General features: G+C 38.4%; 1 protein-coding gene across 1 annotated transcript; it reads left to right on the forward strand.

The window, feature by feature from the left end:
• Positions 1-1643: 1643 nt before the first annotated feature.
• On the forward strand, positions 1644-17237 carry LOC139126043 (uncharacterized). The gene is made up of 17 exons (XM_070692107.1): positions 1644-2034; positions 2231-2353; positions 2551-2788; positions 3157-3398; positions 3787-4152; positions 4748-5176; positions 6218-6427; positions 8257-8341; positions 11004-11149; positions 11680-11724; positions 12167-12526; positions 13105-13230; positions 13810-13926; positions 14847-14966; positions 15570-15686; positions 16265-16414; positions 17146-17237. The coding sequence occupies exons 1-17, from the start codon at positions 1770-1772 to the stop codon at positions 17217-17219; spliced, it is 3213 nt and encodes a 1070-aa protein (XP_070548208.1). The 5' UTR covers positions 1644-1769; the 3' UTR covers positions 17220-17237.
• Positions 17238-18356: the final 1119 nt, after the last annotated feature.

Consider the following 18356-nt stretch of genomic DNA (forward strand, 5'->3'; position numbering starts at 1 on the left):
GCCTGTTTATGTTTAAAGGGACAAAAATTAAAATACTTCAAATAGCTGAACATTTTGTTTTTGCAAACTGAAACTTCATTATTTTTTAAAATAAATTGTCATATGTCTCAACCAAATACTTTTTGAATACAGTTTGCTTCCTTTTTTTAATATATCGATGGTTTAAATGAAAATTCTTTGCACAATAGGATGAAGAATGAACCTCTATGCAACCCTAACCCATAGAGTTTTCGTTTGAGAAATTTGAATTGTCATTGATTTTTCATACTTTTGAAAAAAGGTTAGCTAGTTTATACTTAACTGGCCAGATAAGCAGCAAATGATATTCTAAAGTCTTTAGAAGAGAAAAATGGAACAAATTGCGACCAAATGTGTCTGAATATGAGTACGAAGTTTTCCTTCAACTGTAGATAAATTACCCGTTATGTGTTGCACACGCCGCATAATCATATGAGAAATGTTGCTTACTTGACAGTTTCTAAGTTTGAGGGTAAACAAAGACCGATGATGTTCTTTTTCGCTAGATATTCACAATTATGTCAAATGGGCGCTCATCTCTGTTGATCGCATTGTTCTCCTAGAGTCTGATGACATATCAGATGACAAGTTCGCCCTTAAAACCTTTTAAGAATTGAATTTCGTCAACATTAGGGAGCGTTCAGTTTTTACGACCTGGGGGGGGGCGGCAAAATCTTGTCGCCGGTGTTCAAAAAATATAAGACCCCCCCCCTGCATTTTTCGTGAAAAAAAGATGAGCCCCCCTTTGTCAGACGAAAGATATTGATGACCCCCCCCCCCCCCGGCTGAAAATAACCAAAATTCATATGTCAAATTTACCCGCATGGTTTGGATTTGAACTCCTGTACGCGGTGCACTTTATTCATGTAGTAGAGATGCCGGTGCACAAACTTCTCAGCCACATCCATTGAAACGTCTGTTAATTAGGACGACTGTAAGGCAATTTTCAACTTCATTTCCATAGACAACTCATGTCCATGGACATTGTATAAAGTAAACTTTATTGGAGTGGTTCACCAAAGGCAGCCCTCCGGTTAAGAGGGTCATGGGCCATTACGTAAAGTCAACTTTATTCTAGTGGGCCACCAAAGATGCCCGCCGGTAAAGAGGGTCGATCATGGCTATTGCATAAAGTAGACTTTACTGGACAGGGCCGCTGAAGGCGCACGGCCATTAAGATTGCCGTGGGGTATTACATAAAGTCAATTTATTGTAGTGGGCCGCCGCAGGCGGCCCGCCGGTAAAGAGGGTCGATCATGGCCATTGCATGAAGTAAACCTAATTGGAGTGGGCCGCCAAAGGCGTCTGCCCGTTAAGAGGGTCATGGGTAATACATAATGTATATGTATTGTAGTGGGCCGCCAAAGGCGGCCCGCCGGTAAAGAGGGTCGATCATGGCCATGGCATAAAGTGAACTTTATTGTTGGTATTATGTTTTTGAAAATGTGGTGACCCCCCCTTTCCTACCAGTGAAAAAGTGATGAACCCCCCCCCCCCTTTGCGGATTCCAAAATTACGATGACCCCCCCCCCCTGGATTTTGCCGCCCCCCGGCCGTAAAAACTGAACGGTCCCTTAATATAAGTTCCCGTGTTTATTTCAACCACAGCCGATACAGGTGAGAACCCGTGTGGAGGCGAGGTCTTGTACCATAATGGTTTCTGTCTAGGATCCGTATATAGTGATCTGGAAGATGCATGTGACGTCATCTTTCTTGAAGGAAGCTTACCACTGGCGATAAAATCTGACTCGATGCAGCAGTTCATCGAAGAAAACTATGCTTTGTTCACGATCTCATCGTACAAAGATTACAGCATCGGCCTGACAAAAGAAACGGGGAAACAAGATTTCCAATGGCGGGATGGTACCCCGGTCACATTTGACTTCTTCGGAGATCTCTCTGACATTTTTGTTGATGAGCACTATTGCACTCTAATGGACATGGAAGATTCATTCCTGTGGAAACCACATGACTGTGTGAACGAGCTGCGTGTCTACCCAACCATTTGTCAAAAAGGTATAGATGTTTAACTTTATGTGGTACTTTCCAGCAAATTTCAAAAGCACTTCTAGATTCACCCTTTAGTTTGAACTTTGCCGAAAAACGTATGGTATTTTTTGAGTCAATAATCATAAATATTGGCTTGAATCATTGGCAAAATAGAGCATTTGCTTACAGGTATGCAATCATAACCCATCTTTTTGTTATTTAGACGTTAATGAATGCCTACTGAAACCAGGCTGTTCTCACAGTTGTGTCAATACCCCTGGTAGTTACTACTGCGCGTGCCCAGATGGTTTCATGTTAAACCCAGAGAACCGTAAAGAATGCACAGGTAAGTTAACTCTCGACATGAGTATTGTGTAACTATCCGTCATCGAAGTGTCTTCAACTTCTTCAGACTACGATTTTTACAAAAACTGTACCTCAGTATTTCTGAAAATTATTTTTTAAGGATAAAGATGCAGTAAATGCCGTCGCTGTAAGAACCCGTACTTGTTTAAAAAGTATTATTTTTCTTTTTACATTAAGCGATCTGTGCTTCTGATGATCAAGATTCCTATACAAGTGAATTGATAACATCGCATGTACCTGTGCAGTGCGACACGCTGGTCGAAGAAGCAACGTGTGACCCTGGCATATCTGGGTGGAGTGATTTTGAGCTGAACTCAACCTTCGGATATATACAAGTGTCAAGTTACCCGCCGTGGTACAACATAAATTCCACTTGCTATTACCGGATAACAGTTGGATATAACAAGGCCATTAGGTAATGAGCTCAGGTCCTCATGTGTTCAAGTTCAATAAACATAATAAGGTTGTGGGAGACACGTTTGCTATATCTGGGAGATTCAGCAAGACTAGGTTTAAAATGTATGCGTCATATTACTGTACAGTTCAAATGGAACCATCATATTTTTACACTGACCTTAAAAATTGTAGATTATTTGTACTTCCTCTTCTAATGCGAGACAGAGCCCCGCCTCCACAGCATCAAGAGCACTGACATTGTCACGTGGATTGTATCATGCAGAGCGGGATATTGCGTATTTCCGCGTTTTGTTTCTCTGTTTTCGCTGTCTTGTTTTATTTGACAATTGAATATTCGTCAACGTTCACTCACTTCTTCCTTTTCAGATTGACCTTTTCGTACTTCAGTCTTCGCGCCACTGAGCGCGAGTGCTTGGACACATTAGTGGTTGATGATGTCATCAAGGGAACCGAGGGTGACGTAATCAGCTCCACGCAGTACTGTGGACATTTGAAATCACTTGAGATATTGTCAATCTCAAACACCATAACGATGTCAGTAAACATCTACCAGCTGACGACAGGAATGCCAGACTCCCTCGGTTTAACGGCTACTTACAGCGAGGCAGGTAAATAAAGCCTCACGGTTTGAATTTCTTCTATGTGCATTCTGTTAATTGCTCCTTGAACTTGAATTTCACTTTGTTCATATCCCTTTTATTTTGTCATCATTTCATCATTTTTCATTCTGTTCCAACACTCAAGTAATGACTGGTCGTGAGATTATAAGCATATGTTGTAGTCCCCTAGAGGGTCCGAGAGTCGCCAGAAAATGATCTGTTTTACTATGACCTGAGGAACATCATTGGCGCTGTACAATGTTGAGCCCGAGTGAAATACAATAATAAGCCGCGCTACAAATACAGAATAAGTCCAACATATACTTGAACCTCGCATGTCATTATGATAGTTTGCAAAAAAACAAGGAAACTTTTCGTTCTAATTTCATTTTTCCAGTTTGTGGGTTCAGTTCTTGCGACTCAGGCTGTGGAAGTTCCGCCCTCCTGACTCAAGAACAGGGCGAGTTTGAGACATTGAACTTTCCAAGTCAGCTCAAACCGTTCACGAGGTGCCAGTGGATCATATCAGCTCCCGATGGAAAGTTCCTATCGATAACTTTTCCGGACTTCCGAGTCGTCGGCGACTGTCTGGCGAAGGTTGTCATATATAACGGTCAGGTGCCTGTGGAGAGTAACCGGATTGCGACGCTGTGCGGCGATTTCCGACCAACTGTTGTGTCTCAGGCTTCCGAAGTCCTAGTTACGTTTGACACATCGCTCGAGACGAACTCGGAAGGTTTTCGAGCGAAGTACGAGAACTTTGGTAGGTTTACCACGTCTCAATAAAATGTAACTGTGTCTGACTTCAATAATATAGAATTCCGTCGAAAAGAATCAGGTACATATTTTAAATGTAGTCTTAGCTAAAGTTTCATAAACGCTAGCGGGTTTTCAGAAAGTGCACAGTGATATTTCGACTCATATTTCAGTCATATTATTTTCTTTGTGTAGGAAGCAATAACGATACTCCTTTTCGTTTTCCTAGTTACGGCCGGAGGACAGGATTTTACTGTCCTGTGCCGGCCTTACATACTGTTGACAACACGTTTCTTCGCTGTGGATTCTGAGAATTACAAGGCGGCACAGCCATAGACATAACATCTGCTTATTAATTCACGAAAACGAAACGAAGGATAATGTTCATGCAATGTAAAGGTTGCTTTACGACGATGCGAACTTTGGAGCTCAAAAAGAGCAATCGCAGTAATCAACTTGAGCATGCGCACAAAATCAAAGTTGTCATTAGACTTGGATCACCAATGAAGGATCCCATTCTCATCAATGTCACCTCATGTGAGTTCATTACGTAATTATATTGCCTTTTATCAGAAATTAATTACACACTCATATATTTTCAGATCTAGCTGGCTGTGGCAGTGGGACGAGGATATGCAGAAACCCACAAGTGTGCACAGTCTCGCGGGGCTTCATCTCTTCAACGAACTATCCGAATTTCTACTATGCAAATGAGAGATGCTCTTGGCAGATCGTGGCACCCTCGATCAACAACTACATAACTCTGATCTTCACCGATTTTGACATCACTTCTACTACGCCAGACTGCGCCAGTGACTTCGTGGAAATTTTCGACGGGAGCTCCCGCCTGGACTCCCTCTTAGGAGTGTACTGTAATCATAACTTGCCGCCCCCGAGACTTCTATCAAGTAGAAATAGTCTCTTGATGCAGTTTGAATCTGATTCCGTCTATGCTGGGAGAGGATTTTCCGTGGAGTACCATTCATCAACCTTTGAACTCCCAGAAGGCTACAGTCTCAAACAAAACAATGGTAACCATTATTTCTATCTTCTGTGCATAAGACTGAAAAAATCGCGATACACTCTTTTTATACCCTAGACAGTACTCCCAGGCAGAGGGTAAGCCCGGCCGAAATACCATAAGGTTACTTTCAAACAAAAAGAAAGGTTAGAAAAGCCGGGGGTTTTGGGATCAAGTTAGAACAGACAGAGACAAACAATGTTATATTTAAACTGGTGTAAGACCTATATTTATTAGCTGCTGCACAAACGATTAATATAATACAATACGCTAATAATACAATAAATACAATAATGTAATATATTACAATAAAAATAACGGGTTAAAAATAATGTATTCATTAAGCAAATTCAATATGTATGAGAAACTAGGTGACGTCGGGTTAAGGGTACACTATACCCATTTTACAATCTCCTGCATTGCAAAGCACACATACGTTGAGTTGGCCTAGATGGCAGACAGAAACGATGAGTGTCGACTGTTGACTTGAAAACAACTCTTTGTGGAACTCGGGACTCGGATCTCACTATCATGGCACACTTGTGTCCATAAACAGTTACAACAAAGATGACATTGACAGCACGCAGAACCAAAGCTGACAGCAGAGACACAAAGCAAATCTGCGCCTTCTCCGCCAAAGCCTCTCATAATCTATGTTCTTGCGTTTTATATGTCCACGCTTTTATATGTTCACGCTGTCACATATGTCCACGATGTCATATTCGCAACCCGATGCCGGTGGGTGCAAAGCTGACACGCAAGGGTTGCTGCTCTTCATTTCGATATTTGGTAATGTTCATTCACCCAACAGACACTCAAGCACAAGGTGAAATACATTCAATATGACATTGAATATCCAGTTTCTCAATATCCTGATTTATCACGGTCTCGCTTCTACTGTCTGTTGATTTCATGTACACCATCCTTCAAGTAAATGTACTCAAAAGATAAGTATTTGCAAATTCACAAACTAAACCAAAAGCTAACGAACACCTCTGTCAGCTTTCGAATTGGCAATTTTCCTTCAAGCAGCAAGTTTGATATCTTGCAGATTATGCATGCATGGAAGGTTGGGAAAAATATGATAGCAGTTGCTACAGTTTCCGGCGAGACAATCAAACTTTGCGGTGGACAGAGGCTGAGATGAAATGCGTACACCATGGTGGTCATTTGGTTAGCATTAAAACCTATCAAGAAATGATGTTCCTCCATTATATGTTGACAACTGACTGGTTTACTGGCAACTCTGAAGTATACATTGGTACGCAAGTCGATTATACTGTATATTTTCCAGTACACGCAAAGGACGCGCCCGCGCAGTTAAGATGTATAATACGCTGTAACCTCCACAAATGTAATAATCTCCACAAATGTAATATCAACCACAATTGTTATAAAATCAACCACAAATATAATAAAACAGTCAACCATTAATGTAACAACCCGTAACCACAAATGTAATAAACAAATTAACCATTATTAAACTCAACCATAAATGTAATAAACTTGAACTTGCATATGTGATCATTGTTTATCAATGCCCTGAGTAAATAATAACTTTAATAAGACTAGTGTAATGTAATTGCATACTTTCCTGAAACTAGGTTTCCTTTCCGAAACACAGAATAGAGTACTTTGAGAACACTATCAGAAAACGGCGAGGTACTGATCAAACCGTTAGATAATGGAAGTGGAATAGCAATTCTAGACACTGATAATTACACAATGAGGAAGCGTCAAAAAAACTCGTCAACCAGTGATACCACACAAAGTTTATGACAGATGACTCAGAACAAATAACAGAGAAATATACAACCTTATAATAGAAACTTACGACACAAAACATGCTAACGAGAACATGTATCCGTATTTAAATCTAGTAAAAACAATACGAACACTACCTTGAACACTGTAGAACAAAATTAGACATCCTAAAATCCCCAGCGAAGGAACAAACATTAAGTGAGACAACATAGGAATACAGAAAATCTATCGATTATTCCACACCTTTTATCCACTGAAGATGAGGCGACTGATTAATAAAGTACGGCAAATTTCGAAAAAACGGCGTTAAAGGATCGTAGTGTTATACAGTCTCCTCCACTCTGGATTGGAGACTGCACTGACGTTCAGATTACAGCTGTGTCCCGCCATGGCCCATCAGTTTTGTACACAAGATAGGGAAACGTAAAATGCACTTTCAAATATACAAAACACACTAAACCCAAACAATTAAAATATGAATAATGTGTGGCGTTGCTTTCCTTATTACAAAGACAAATATTTAAGGGCTAATTACACAATTGCACGGACAAATTAAATTTATTACATTTATGGTTGACAAGTATTACATTTATGGGTGATTTTTTAATTACATTTATGGTTACCATTTATTACAATTGTTGTTGGTGTTTTTATTACATTTATGGTTGATTTTTGTTACATTTATGGTCGATATTACATTTATGGAGATTATTACATTTACGGAGATTATTACATTTGTGGAGCTCACGTACGTTATCTTTGATGAAAACTGTACAATCTTTGATGTACTAGATTATGAGGAAAAGTGTACAGCTTTGTATAGATATCTGCAATGTAAAAAAATGTTATTATTGAAAAAAGCACCGGCCGCCATTCTGTTTCTTTGCATTGAAGAATACATCGAAAATCGATCAAGAGAAAAGTTCCGACGCAAAACATTTGATAACATACACGCGAATTGTCGTAATGTAGAACGACCACAGTAAATTCCGTATTTTTTCCGGGAATTTTGTAGGTGAAAAACAATATTGTTTTCCGTGTACCACATCGTGATATTATTCATTCGCGTCTTTACATCTAACTGTAAAGTTATATCGTCTGAATGTAAAAACGGCTGCGTGAAATTATGATAATTCAACCGGCCCGTTTATTTCCTTCACGGTGAATATTAGACACGTAGTTTGCATTCTTTATACCATGGACAAGAAAGTCTGCCCAAAAATATCTTTATTCTGGACAACATATTTGTCTCACATCAATTTGCCACTCAAGAATGTCTCATTGTGGTATCACTAAAACAGTTTGTTGCGCCCATTTCTATTTTAGGATTGTCTGATTCCGCTGAGGAAAGCGTGTATCGATGGACAGACGATAGTCCAATGAGCTATGCTGGCTGGTACCGTAAAGAAAAGTAAGTACGCTTTGCGTATTTGAGAAGGTGTACAACAGTCGATCTCACATGGACGTTTAGGGAGCCTTCAGTAATTACAGGGGGGTGGGCCGGGGGAATTGGGGGAGGGTCACTTGTTAGAAAACAGTTCAAGGGGGAGGGTCACTTTTTATAAACCTATCTTGGGGGAGGGTCACTTTTGACAGAAGCTGATTTTATGGCCAAAACTTTGATTGTCTGTGTGATATTTCCTGAATAGGAAATCACAAACAAAATACGTACACATTATCCACAAGTTTCACAAGCAAAGAAGATGCAGTGGTATCCTACATTAAACACCTTGAACAGTTAAAACTGATAAAAGACAAGCTACAAAAACATATGCAACAGGTGGATAAGTGTATATCAATTATCAAATGTACATAAATGCAAAGGTATTGTCAGTTTTATATTGGAAACTTAAATTGAAAATTGTGCATAGTTCTCTCAAAGACTACCATGTACAGTAAATCAACTTTTTAGTAAAATTCCAAAGTCAAATTTCTTGCACAACCATGGACTTATAACCGCTCTAGTTTAATCAAAAACATTAATATAAATAATCAAGCGCACATACATGTACAGATTTACTTTTTTGTATTGGAAAAAAATTATTCATACTAGTAGTTTCATCATAGACCGCCATGCATAGTGAATCAACATTTTGGTGAAATTCCAAAATAAAATTTCTTGCACAACCACGGACTTGTAACCCCTCTAGTCTAATCAAGAACAATAATGTAAATAATACAGCATACATAAATGCACAGATTTATCTTATTTTGTACTGAAAAAAAATATTCATAGTTTCATCATAGACCCCAATGCATAGCGTATGGACATTTTGGTGAAATTCCGAAATCATATTTCTTACACAACCATGGACTTGTAACCACTCTAGTCTTATCAAGAACAATAATGTAAATAATACAGCATACATAAATGCACAGATTTATCTTATTTTGTACTGATAAAAATTATTCATAGTTTCATCATAGACTGCCATGCATAGTGAATCGACATTTTGGTGAAATTCTAAAATCAAATTTCTTACACAACCTTAGACTTGTAACCACTCTAGTCTAATTAAGAACAATAATGTAAATAATTCAGCATACATAAATGCACAGATTTATCTAATTTTGTACTGAAATAAAATTATTCATACTTTCATGATAGACTGCCATGCATAGTGAATCGACATTTCTGTGAAATTCCAAATCCAAATTTCTTACACAACCATTGACTTGTAACCACTCTTGTCTAATCAAGAACATTAATATCAATAATCAAGAGTACACAAATGCAAAGATTTACCTATTTTTGTATTTGAAAAATCTATTCATAGTTTCATCATAAACACCATGGATAGTGAACCAACTTTTTAGATGAAAATTCAGAAATCAATTTCTTGTACACAAATTCACACAATTCAAGCAAAGTACATTTAAATACATTATCAAACATATATAATATACAGATATAACATATTTTGTGGGGGAAAATTGTCAATAATTTGCCTGATAGACTCCATGTATTATGATTTGACATTTTTGGATGAAGCACTAAATCAGCCACATCTTGCCTTCCTATAGTTGCACAATATATGGTGACCCTCCCTCAAATGTATGAAATACCATATCTCTTCAAAATTTCATGCGTTATAAATTGTGACTTCCCCTCCAAAAACACCAGCTCTCCCCTCTGTAATTTGTCCCTAACATAACAATTGAACCAACTGTTATGTAATAGACATCAAATCAGGTCCAATAATCGTTATCATTCAAGGTAAACTATGAAATTTACCAGGTCCAAGAAACATATAGATGATGACAAATTTAAAGGCAATGGGGCCATCTTGAACCACGAAATAGTGGTGGTACCAGGTGTCCGGAATGGGTAAGCGTACCCTGCCAGCTAGCCGCACCCGTCAAGATTGACCAAAAGCGACAAATTCATTGTTATTTGGTGAATTCACCAAATTACTTTTGTGAGTCAAAATTTGGTATGCTGTCACTCATCATTTGAGAAACAGACAGGTCATCAAACAGAAACAGACAGGTCATCAACATCTCATCAAATTAGCTGATACTGTTTAAGTTATTCCTGGGGAGAATGCCACAGTGGTTTGGGGGGGAGGGTCAAGTTTTAGAATGTCGGACAAGGGGGAGGGTCACATTTTAGACAGGAGGATCGGGGGGGTCACATTTTAAGGTACAGGTGTGCGCGAAATTCCCCCGGCCCATCCCCCTGTAGTTACTGAAGGCTAACTTACCATTTGCTGTCTATTTGACTGTTTTCCAGCGACTTCCAGGCGCCTAGGCTGTCATTCATCAATGTTAACACTTTCCATCTGTCAAATGTCTCTAGGTTGGAGATATTTGTAGACCTATAGTTTTATAAGTCAAGTGAAAATTGACAACTTTAATAGAACTTCAAAACTGAATGGTCCCCTCGGACTGCCCCACATGCCTGATCCAAAATGGCGCGCTTTACAACAAGTAAACTGCGCATGTCCAGTGTGAGCTGGTGAAAGTTATGAATGATAAGCAAATTTTTTCTTGTGCCTTTGGCTTCGCAAGGAATCTTGTTAAATGTTGAGGGGATATTTTAACAGCTTTGGTTCTTATAAATTTAATTTCAGCAATGTACAGCCGTCTGGTGGTGAACTCGAGGACTGCACAAAGATTGAATTACGCGAAGTGTATTCCATAAACCATTGGCACGATGTTGCCTGTGCGTTCAACAATATCAACCAGTACATCTGTAAAACGCCCGCAATTTATCGAGGTTATTCACCCTTCAATTGTTGTCATCGGGTCACCATTGACGTTCATGAATAAACTTACAAATTTAATTGTTTGAATGGAAACAATAATGCAGCTGAAAATATAGTATTCAGTGACCGATAACATTACTTTTGTACAGTGATATTTTATGAATTATGATGTCCTTGATGACATTGATGTAAGGGATTTTCACGAAGGGTTCCTGTTGTTAGCGATTGACCCTTGATCATATACTTTCGTTCTCGATTGACGTAAGGACACAAACAAAACCAACTGTTTTAGCTCTGGTTATTTATTCTACAACTTAGTTTTCGAGCAATATGTAACTTTAAATCTCAGTTCAAAACGGTTAATGTCATATTACCAATAGATGATAGGTTTATTACTTTTTAATCAAACATCAAACACTCCAGCAAATTTTGTAGACTCTATGTTGCGAAAAGAACATTTTTTCGAAACAGAAAGTAGACAAGGGGCCTTACAAACTGCTTGGAAAATATGAACATAATTTTTGGAAATATCGTATTGTAGGTCAAGTTAAAGAGATGAAAGACAGAGTAGTGGCTGGCCGTTTTGGTAAGTACATCCTTGTTTGGGGTCAATAAACAGAGATGAAAAGTTTGACTTCAGTGCACTATATCACAGTTCGTCGGCAAATATGGCATGTTATGTTATTTTGGCGCCAATGGAAAAAAAGTGTATGTAACATTTTAGCATTTGAGACTTAATAGTATTACATAAAAAGAATCCTTACAAAAATGCCTTAGTTGACAAGGAATACCCCTGTTCATAAATGTTTATATTGAAGGATACATTTATTGATGGGGGGAAATATTTATTAATGATCACCATCTTTATACGAGTTTGGACAATAGATAAATATACTGGGGCCATAATAATTACGGTAAAATGAGGACCAAGCAAGTCACGGTGCATACGATTATGATTTTTCCATACATCATCCGACGGCCCAATAACAACTTTAAAAAGTCTTCTCTCCTATGCTTCATCTGTAAAGATTGTGAGGTCGGATGGATTTTGAAAGACGGAGTATGCTTTGCGTCATTTTTGCTTCATTATGTCAGCGAGGAAAACGCGGACGGCATATGTCAAAACCATGGAGCCGATTTAGTCCGTGTTGAAAGCGAGGCCATCATACCCTTCCTAATGCAAATTCTAAGTTTTGATCCCCGTGAAACTGTCGTTTACGTCGGTCACGCAAAAGAAGAGGCTGTAGTGGGCAGTGAGACACTAAGTTTGGAAAACGACATGTGTAAGGTTATCACAAGGTCAAGCGCAAATGAATACGAACTGGTCTTCGGCGTTGATACTTGTGACACGATATATGACGGCGTCATATGTCACAAATCAGCGACTGGTAAGACAATCGCTAGATTACTTTTTAAAGACATGTTTCAATGTCGTAAATCCTTGGTCATTTTTATAATTATACAAACATACAATCTCTGTAATAAAGGAAGCATGCGCCTCGAAAGTGGACGATATAAACTTTTGCTCAAACTTGCCTCAATGTAACTTAGGGCCATTCTCTTGCCAAAATAAGGGAACAATTTTCGAGAAACTAAGAAGGTAAAAAAATTGTCCTGCTCCAAGAGCGTCAAAATTAGCCCCAACAAATGTTATAAATCAGAAAAGCATTGTTTCGATTTGAGAGGCAGAATATCTACCCCCGAGGCGAATTCTCTGTAAATCTCAATACCGAGTACTTCAGATTCAGTAATTCCGAATCTAAATGCATGTAGAAAGAGAAATCGCCAAAACACGATCAAAATGCACGTAATTGAGCTTGCATTGGCTCGCTTCAGTATGCCGAGATGTACATCTGAAAATCTTTTGAAATCGTTCGTAATACTAGTGCTTCTAATCAGTCAAACAGTATTCGATAATAGTTAAAATCCTACGTTCATCGCAGTCTAAAAGAGTATGCTTTCACAGATTCTCCCAGCAACGGCGACTGTCCCGACACACATTTTCACTGTTCTAATGGTGAATGCATTCTGAGAATATTTGTGTGTGATGGACGAACGGACTGTAGCGATGGTTCAGATGAAGAAACATGCAGTAAGTATTTTCCAGATAAGCGCATTATGATATGTTAAACTTTAATGTGGCAATACCTTTTTGTAACCCATGAATTTCAATGCTAATGGCCCTGAATTATGAGCGGACTATTAATTGAGAAGTAGATAAAAATACGGTTCCAAGGAGTTACCCTCGGGGCGTTTTGTTATTCAACGTATCTTTGGTTGTTATATTGCCAGAGGTCCGCACATATTTCTTCGTTGCATTAGAATTGATTGTGTATGTTGTGTGTGAAATAATTGTTGTATACGTTGTGCCGATTTGCAGTCGTCTTCCTGGCTATGCAATTCGAATTATTGATCCAGGAATTTCGATAAAAAAGACATGTCGCTTCGCTACCCTATAGATAGGACGCCGTGTGATCATGATTGAGACTATGCAGTTGGATGCCGGGCCCGGAAACCCATTTAGTGTGCACCCCGAGTTTTGTGTCCTCAAATCCTTAGTCTCTGTGCCCTTACTTTTAGAAAAATGATGATTTTTAAAATAGTTTGTTTGTCTGTATCATTTGCTATATCATGCGCTTCATCAGAGATTGTGTATGTTGTGATGTTTCAGATGGAGCGCAATGCCCCGATGGAAGCTTTACGTGCGACAACGGTCAATGCATCTCAATGAGTGTTTACTGTGATTTCATCCCACAATGCATTGATCGTTCTGATGAAATCAACTGCGGTAAGTTTCATTTTACATGTAGAATCTTCTTTATTATCACAGAAACGTATTATGAAAACAACTGCTTTACACCTACGGACGAACGTAGATCGCATTCAAGAAACGTGCATCCTCCAAATAGATATTACGTTTCAACTGCATATGTAAGAAGATGCCATCTTGTTTGTATATAATTTAAGGCGTATTTCCAGATCACCTGCAGTGGTACAAGTTATGTTAAATTCAGATCGTTTAGTAATGTACGTTAACGTTTCCTAATCGACATTTTGGAAGCAGTGTCGATTCAGTGTAACACGAATATTAATGCCTCTAACCTTTGTTTCTCGGATCAGTAAATTATTAATTTACCTTGGTATACTGTCACCTGTTTCAATGTTGTCACAGATACCATGGAAAGAGAAAATCTAACCAATCACAGAATTTAAGTGTGTGGCCGCTTTCTAAAAAACAGCGCCCTCACATGGGCATTTTGAATACAAAGGAACGCCCCTTTGACCATATATGGGCATATTAAGATTACAGGTGACTGTATACCTTTAAATGATACTGATAATGTTAGCTTTTTTAAGGTCATATTTCAGTCCAGTAACACGGGGTTTCATAAGTTGCCGGATCAGTCAATGGTGAGAGACACGATCCTATGTTGAATTTCAGTTCAAACACTCGTTTAAACAAGTTTATACCAAGGGATCTGAAATTTAAGCTTTCGTATGGCTTTTTGATTTTAGAAGTGTGCAGGTTACATCATGTCATGGAGAACGACCGTCGTCCAGACACTCATTCATAAGTTGACATCCAGGGCTAAGAAATTACGGCATTCGCATAATGTTTGTACAGATATTGAATTATGAGGTTAATACCTTGTTGTGATAAGGAATCATCAGGAAACGCTAAATATGAATTCACTTCTTTGTCTACAGTGTACCCAAGCTGCAATGATGACGAATTTGCATGTGACAATGGTCAGTGTATATCATCGAGGAAACGTTGTGATCTGATAAGGGACTGTGTCGACGGTACTGACGAAGAGACCTGCGTCGGTAATGCTACACTCCGCTACTTATCCCTTGCGTGTTTTTGTATATTTTGTGGCTCATTCTTCAAAGTTGAGGTATATGTACAAGGTTTGAAATTTCTGTGACTGATAAAGTATGCCTAGATTGTTTATATTTAAACATCTCCCGTGTGGTGCATTCGTTCTAGTAAGCCAATGTTTACGCTTACGTTCTTCCAATGTTTTGTAGTATGATAATTATTTTACCCTGTCTTCTTGCATGTAAAGCTCAGCGCCATCGACCCTAGATTTTGGTTAAAGACAAAATCAAAAGAAGTAAAGAGCAACATCGCCGACGGCTGTTGAAAGACCATATAACCCAAGTTAATTTTCTTGGTAAAAAGTCAATAGCAAGATTTATTGCGTGGAACGAGGACGTATTCCCTAGCTACAGTTGATGCAGTAATAATAAGATAAAACTATGTTTGATTCTGTGAAGTATATCTATCATTAAAACGAAGTTATGTTATTTCAAAATTAAGTGAAATTATCACAAATTGTATCTTTTTCTATTGATGAAAATGGTGTTCTTAATTGCAGAAAGCATAGCAAGCCTTTCATGTTATGTATTTGCTGTTTTCCTTTTTAGGCCAGTGTAACTCTGGTTTCCAGTGCTATGACGGAACATGTCTACCTTCTCATGCCATTTGTGATGGTTACATAGACTGCCAGGGTTCTGACCATGAAGATGAACCACAGACGTGCGGTAGGTCTGATTATGGAATGGCGGTGAAGTTGATGCCATTATTGTGCAAGCGTCTGTATTCTATGTCAAAATATGACATACTACCGTTATAAATATCCGAGGTTTTAACCCTTTCACCACCATGGTTTGTCCCAAATCCATTGTTTTCTATGGTACAGTTGGACTTGTATACAGGGAACTTGGGGTGAAAGGGTTAAAATGATTTTAAGAAGGATCAATTTCCAAATACGTGATATGTAGTATGGATCTCGCTTGCAGTGGCCAGTGACTCTCGGTTTGAGTGCCGGATTCTGCCCGAAAAGTCCCAGGGGGTTCTGTGTACAACTGATAAGAAGAACGAAACGAACGACGACAATGCATCAATTATAAACTATTGGCGTTGACTTTTCATGTAATGACCTTTTTGTTTTGACAATGACCATAAGTAAATTCTGACTATTAGAAATCATATCATAGAGAGATCACAAACTTTTATCAGTTTCGTGAAGGTACATGTGCCCGAAGTTTCTTTTCAAAAATAGCCAGCCCGGCGCAATAGACATTTTATGGGAATAAATCGGTTTCTTTTTTTCTCATAGATTACACATTCAGTGCCTTATCTTGTAAAATCGACGAGTTTCGTTGCGACAAAGGATTTTGCATATCAAAGCGTCTTCTGTGTCACTATGAATTCGACCAGTTTCACATACAACTAGGCTGTCGTGATGTAACCCATCTGATGCATTGTGGTAAGCAATAATATGAGACATTTTGCTCTAGAGGTACATGTTGAATATTCCACTCTCACCAGCTTATAGGGTATACATTTCCCAGCTTATGCCGTATGCAAGAGCATGCAGTTCGTATGGTGATTTTGCAGAGAGACAAAGCCATCTCTCTTGTAAACTTTTAAATCAAGGTTACACCAGAGAAAGATCTAGACTTGCCTCAACATGCAACGCTTTTTTGGCAGGTATCACAAGCTGATAGATAAATACGATATCTCTCTTCGACAAATGATCGCTGATGGCATCAGTGACATTGGACATTAGTTGGTGACCACTACCTATTTGACTTAAAGATTGATATATGGCGGGTGCAATATGTTGGGCAGGATGAGCTTACTATGTTAGAAACACCTGACATTACTTCTTGGTCGTTTTACCAGAGGTCTATATATCTTTCTTTCACGAATTTAACTTAAGTGCGTGTACCGGGTACTTTGCTGACTATTCTTTGCGGTTTGGTGTCTATGTTTGTAACAATTGACTATGTATTACGAATCTTGACCTAGTTTTATTGGATTATGGATGCTGTTGGTACGATTGTGATTATTTTAAGTGTATGCATGCAAATATAAGTGTATGAGTGTGCGGAGGAAAGATGATGTGTGATATTGAACTTGAGTGTGCGTGTACATGTTGTTCAACTGAATAATAACAAGAATTTTATTCTGTATACCATCACTTTCTTTTCTCAGACATGTATGATTGTCCGACTTCGACGTACAAATGCCCGAATGCCTACTGCATACCACTGCACATGCGCTTGTAATGACGTAGCGGACTGTCCAAATGGTGAAGATGAGGATGGTTGTGGTGAGAAAGAGATCTGTACAAACATTTATTGTCATTGACTTTATTTCACACGAATTGTCATCCTTGTCTTTCTGTTTTTTACATTTTATTCATTCAGATTTGATCCATGTTTCATGATAAAGCTCTTCCACAAATCAATCAGATGTCTGCATTTGAGCTGAAAGTAAAGAGAAATCGATTACGCCAATGATAAGGCACAATTGTTTGTCGTCATATTCATTGTATTTGATCCGAATAGAGCACGACACACCCAAGAATGTATCATTTGCAAGGATTCGAATTGAATTATTGTCGTAACAGATAGCATACCAGAAAAATCATATTTTTCCACACTTGAGGTAGATTTACATAAGAGTGGTAGCATGTGATTATAAAAAGTGTTGCAATTTTTTTAGAATTGTAATTATTTTATTTTACTTTAATTTACATTTTTATTTTACTTTTGCTTTTTTTACACTTGAATATTCAGACTAATGTCGACAGAAATATATTAATTTTCTTTCTCAGAACTACTTGTGCCGTTTGTACAGTATATCTTTAGGTTTTTGAGAATATATGCTGTTTGCTTGCTTGCTTGATTGATTGAAACATATTCTTTCTGATTGTCAAACTGGAATACATCATTGCTTCTGGCTCTTGTTTTTCATTATGTGCAAATCTCAGACGAATACACATGCCCAGGTGCTCACAAATGTTTGGACCGAGACTACTGCGTATCGCTTACAAGGGTTTGTGATGGTGTCAAGGATTGTAGTCATGGAGACGACGAATTTGAATGCGGTAAGAGTGCTATCTTCTTCAACAGTTAGTATAATCTATATAGTACCCTTCTGTCTTTCTTATGTATGTATGTATGAATGGATGGATGATGGATGGGTGAGTGGATATGTGGACGGATGAATGTATGGATGAATGGATCCTTGCACGATCGTATCGGCATAAGTATGCTTGTATCTCACTTCAAGGGGCATAATCCTGTAACTTGATTTTTCAGACAAAGTATGCCCAGATGTTTGCATCTGTGATGGTCTAAGCTACAGTTGTGAAGGAAGTGATATAAATCTGTCGTTGATTCCTGGTAATATCCGTAAGC

The sequence above is a fragment of the Ptychodera flava genome, assembly GCF_041260155.1.
Source record: "Ptychodera flava strain L36383 chromosome 3 unlocalized genomic scaffold, AS_Pfla_20210202 Scaffold_26__1_contigs__length_13983176_pilon, whole genome shotgun sequence".
Lineage (NCBI taxonomy): Eukaryota > Metazoa > Hemichordata > Enteropneusta > Ptychoderidae > Ptychodera > Ptychodera flava.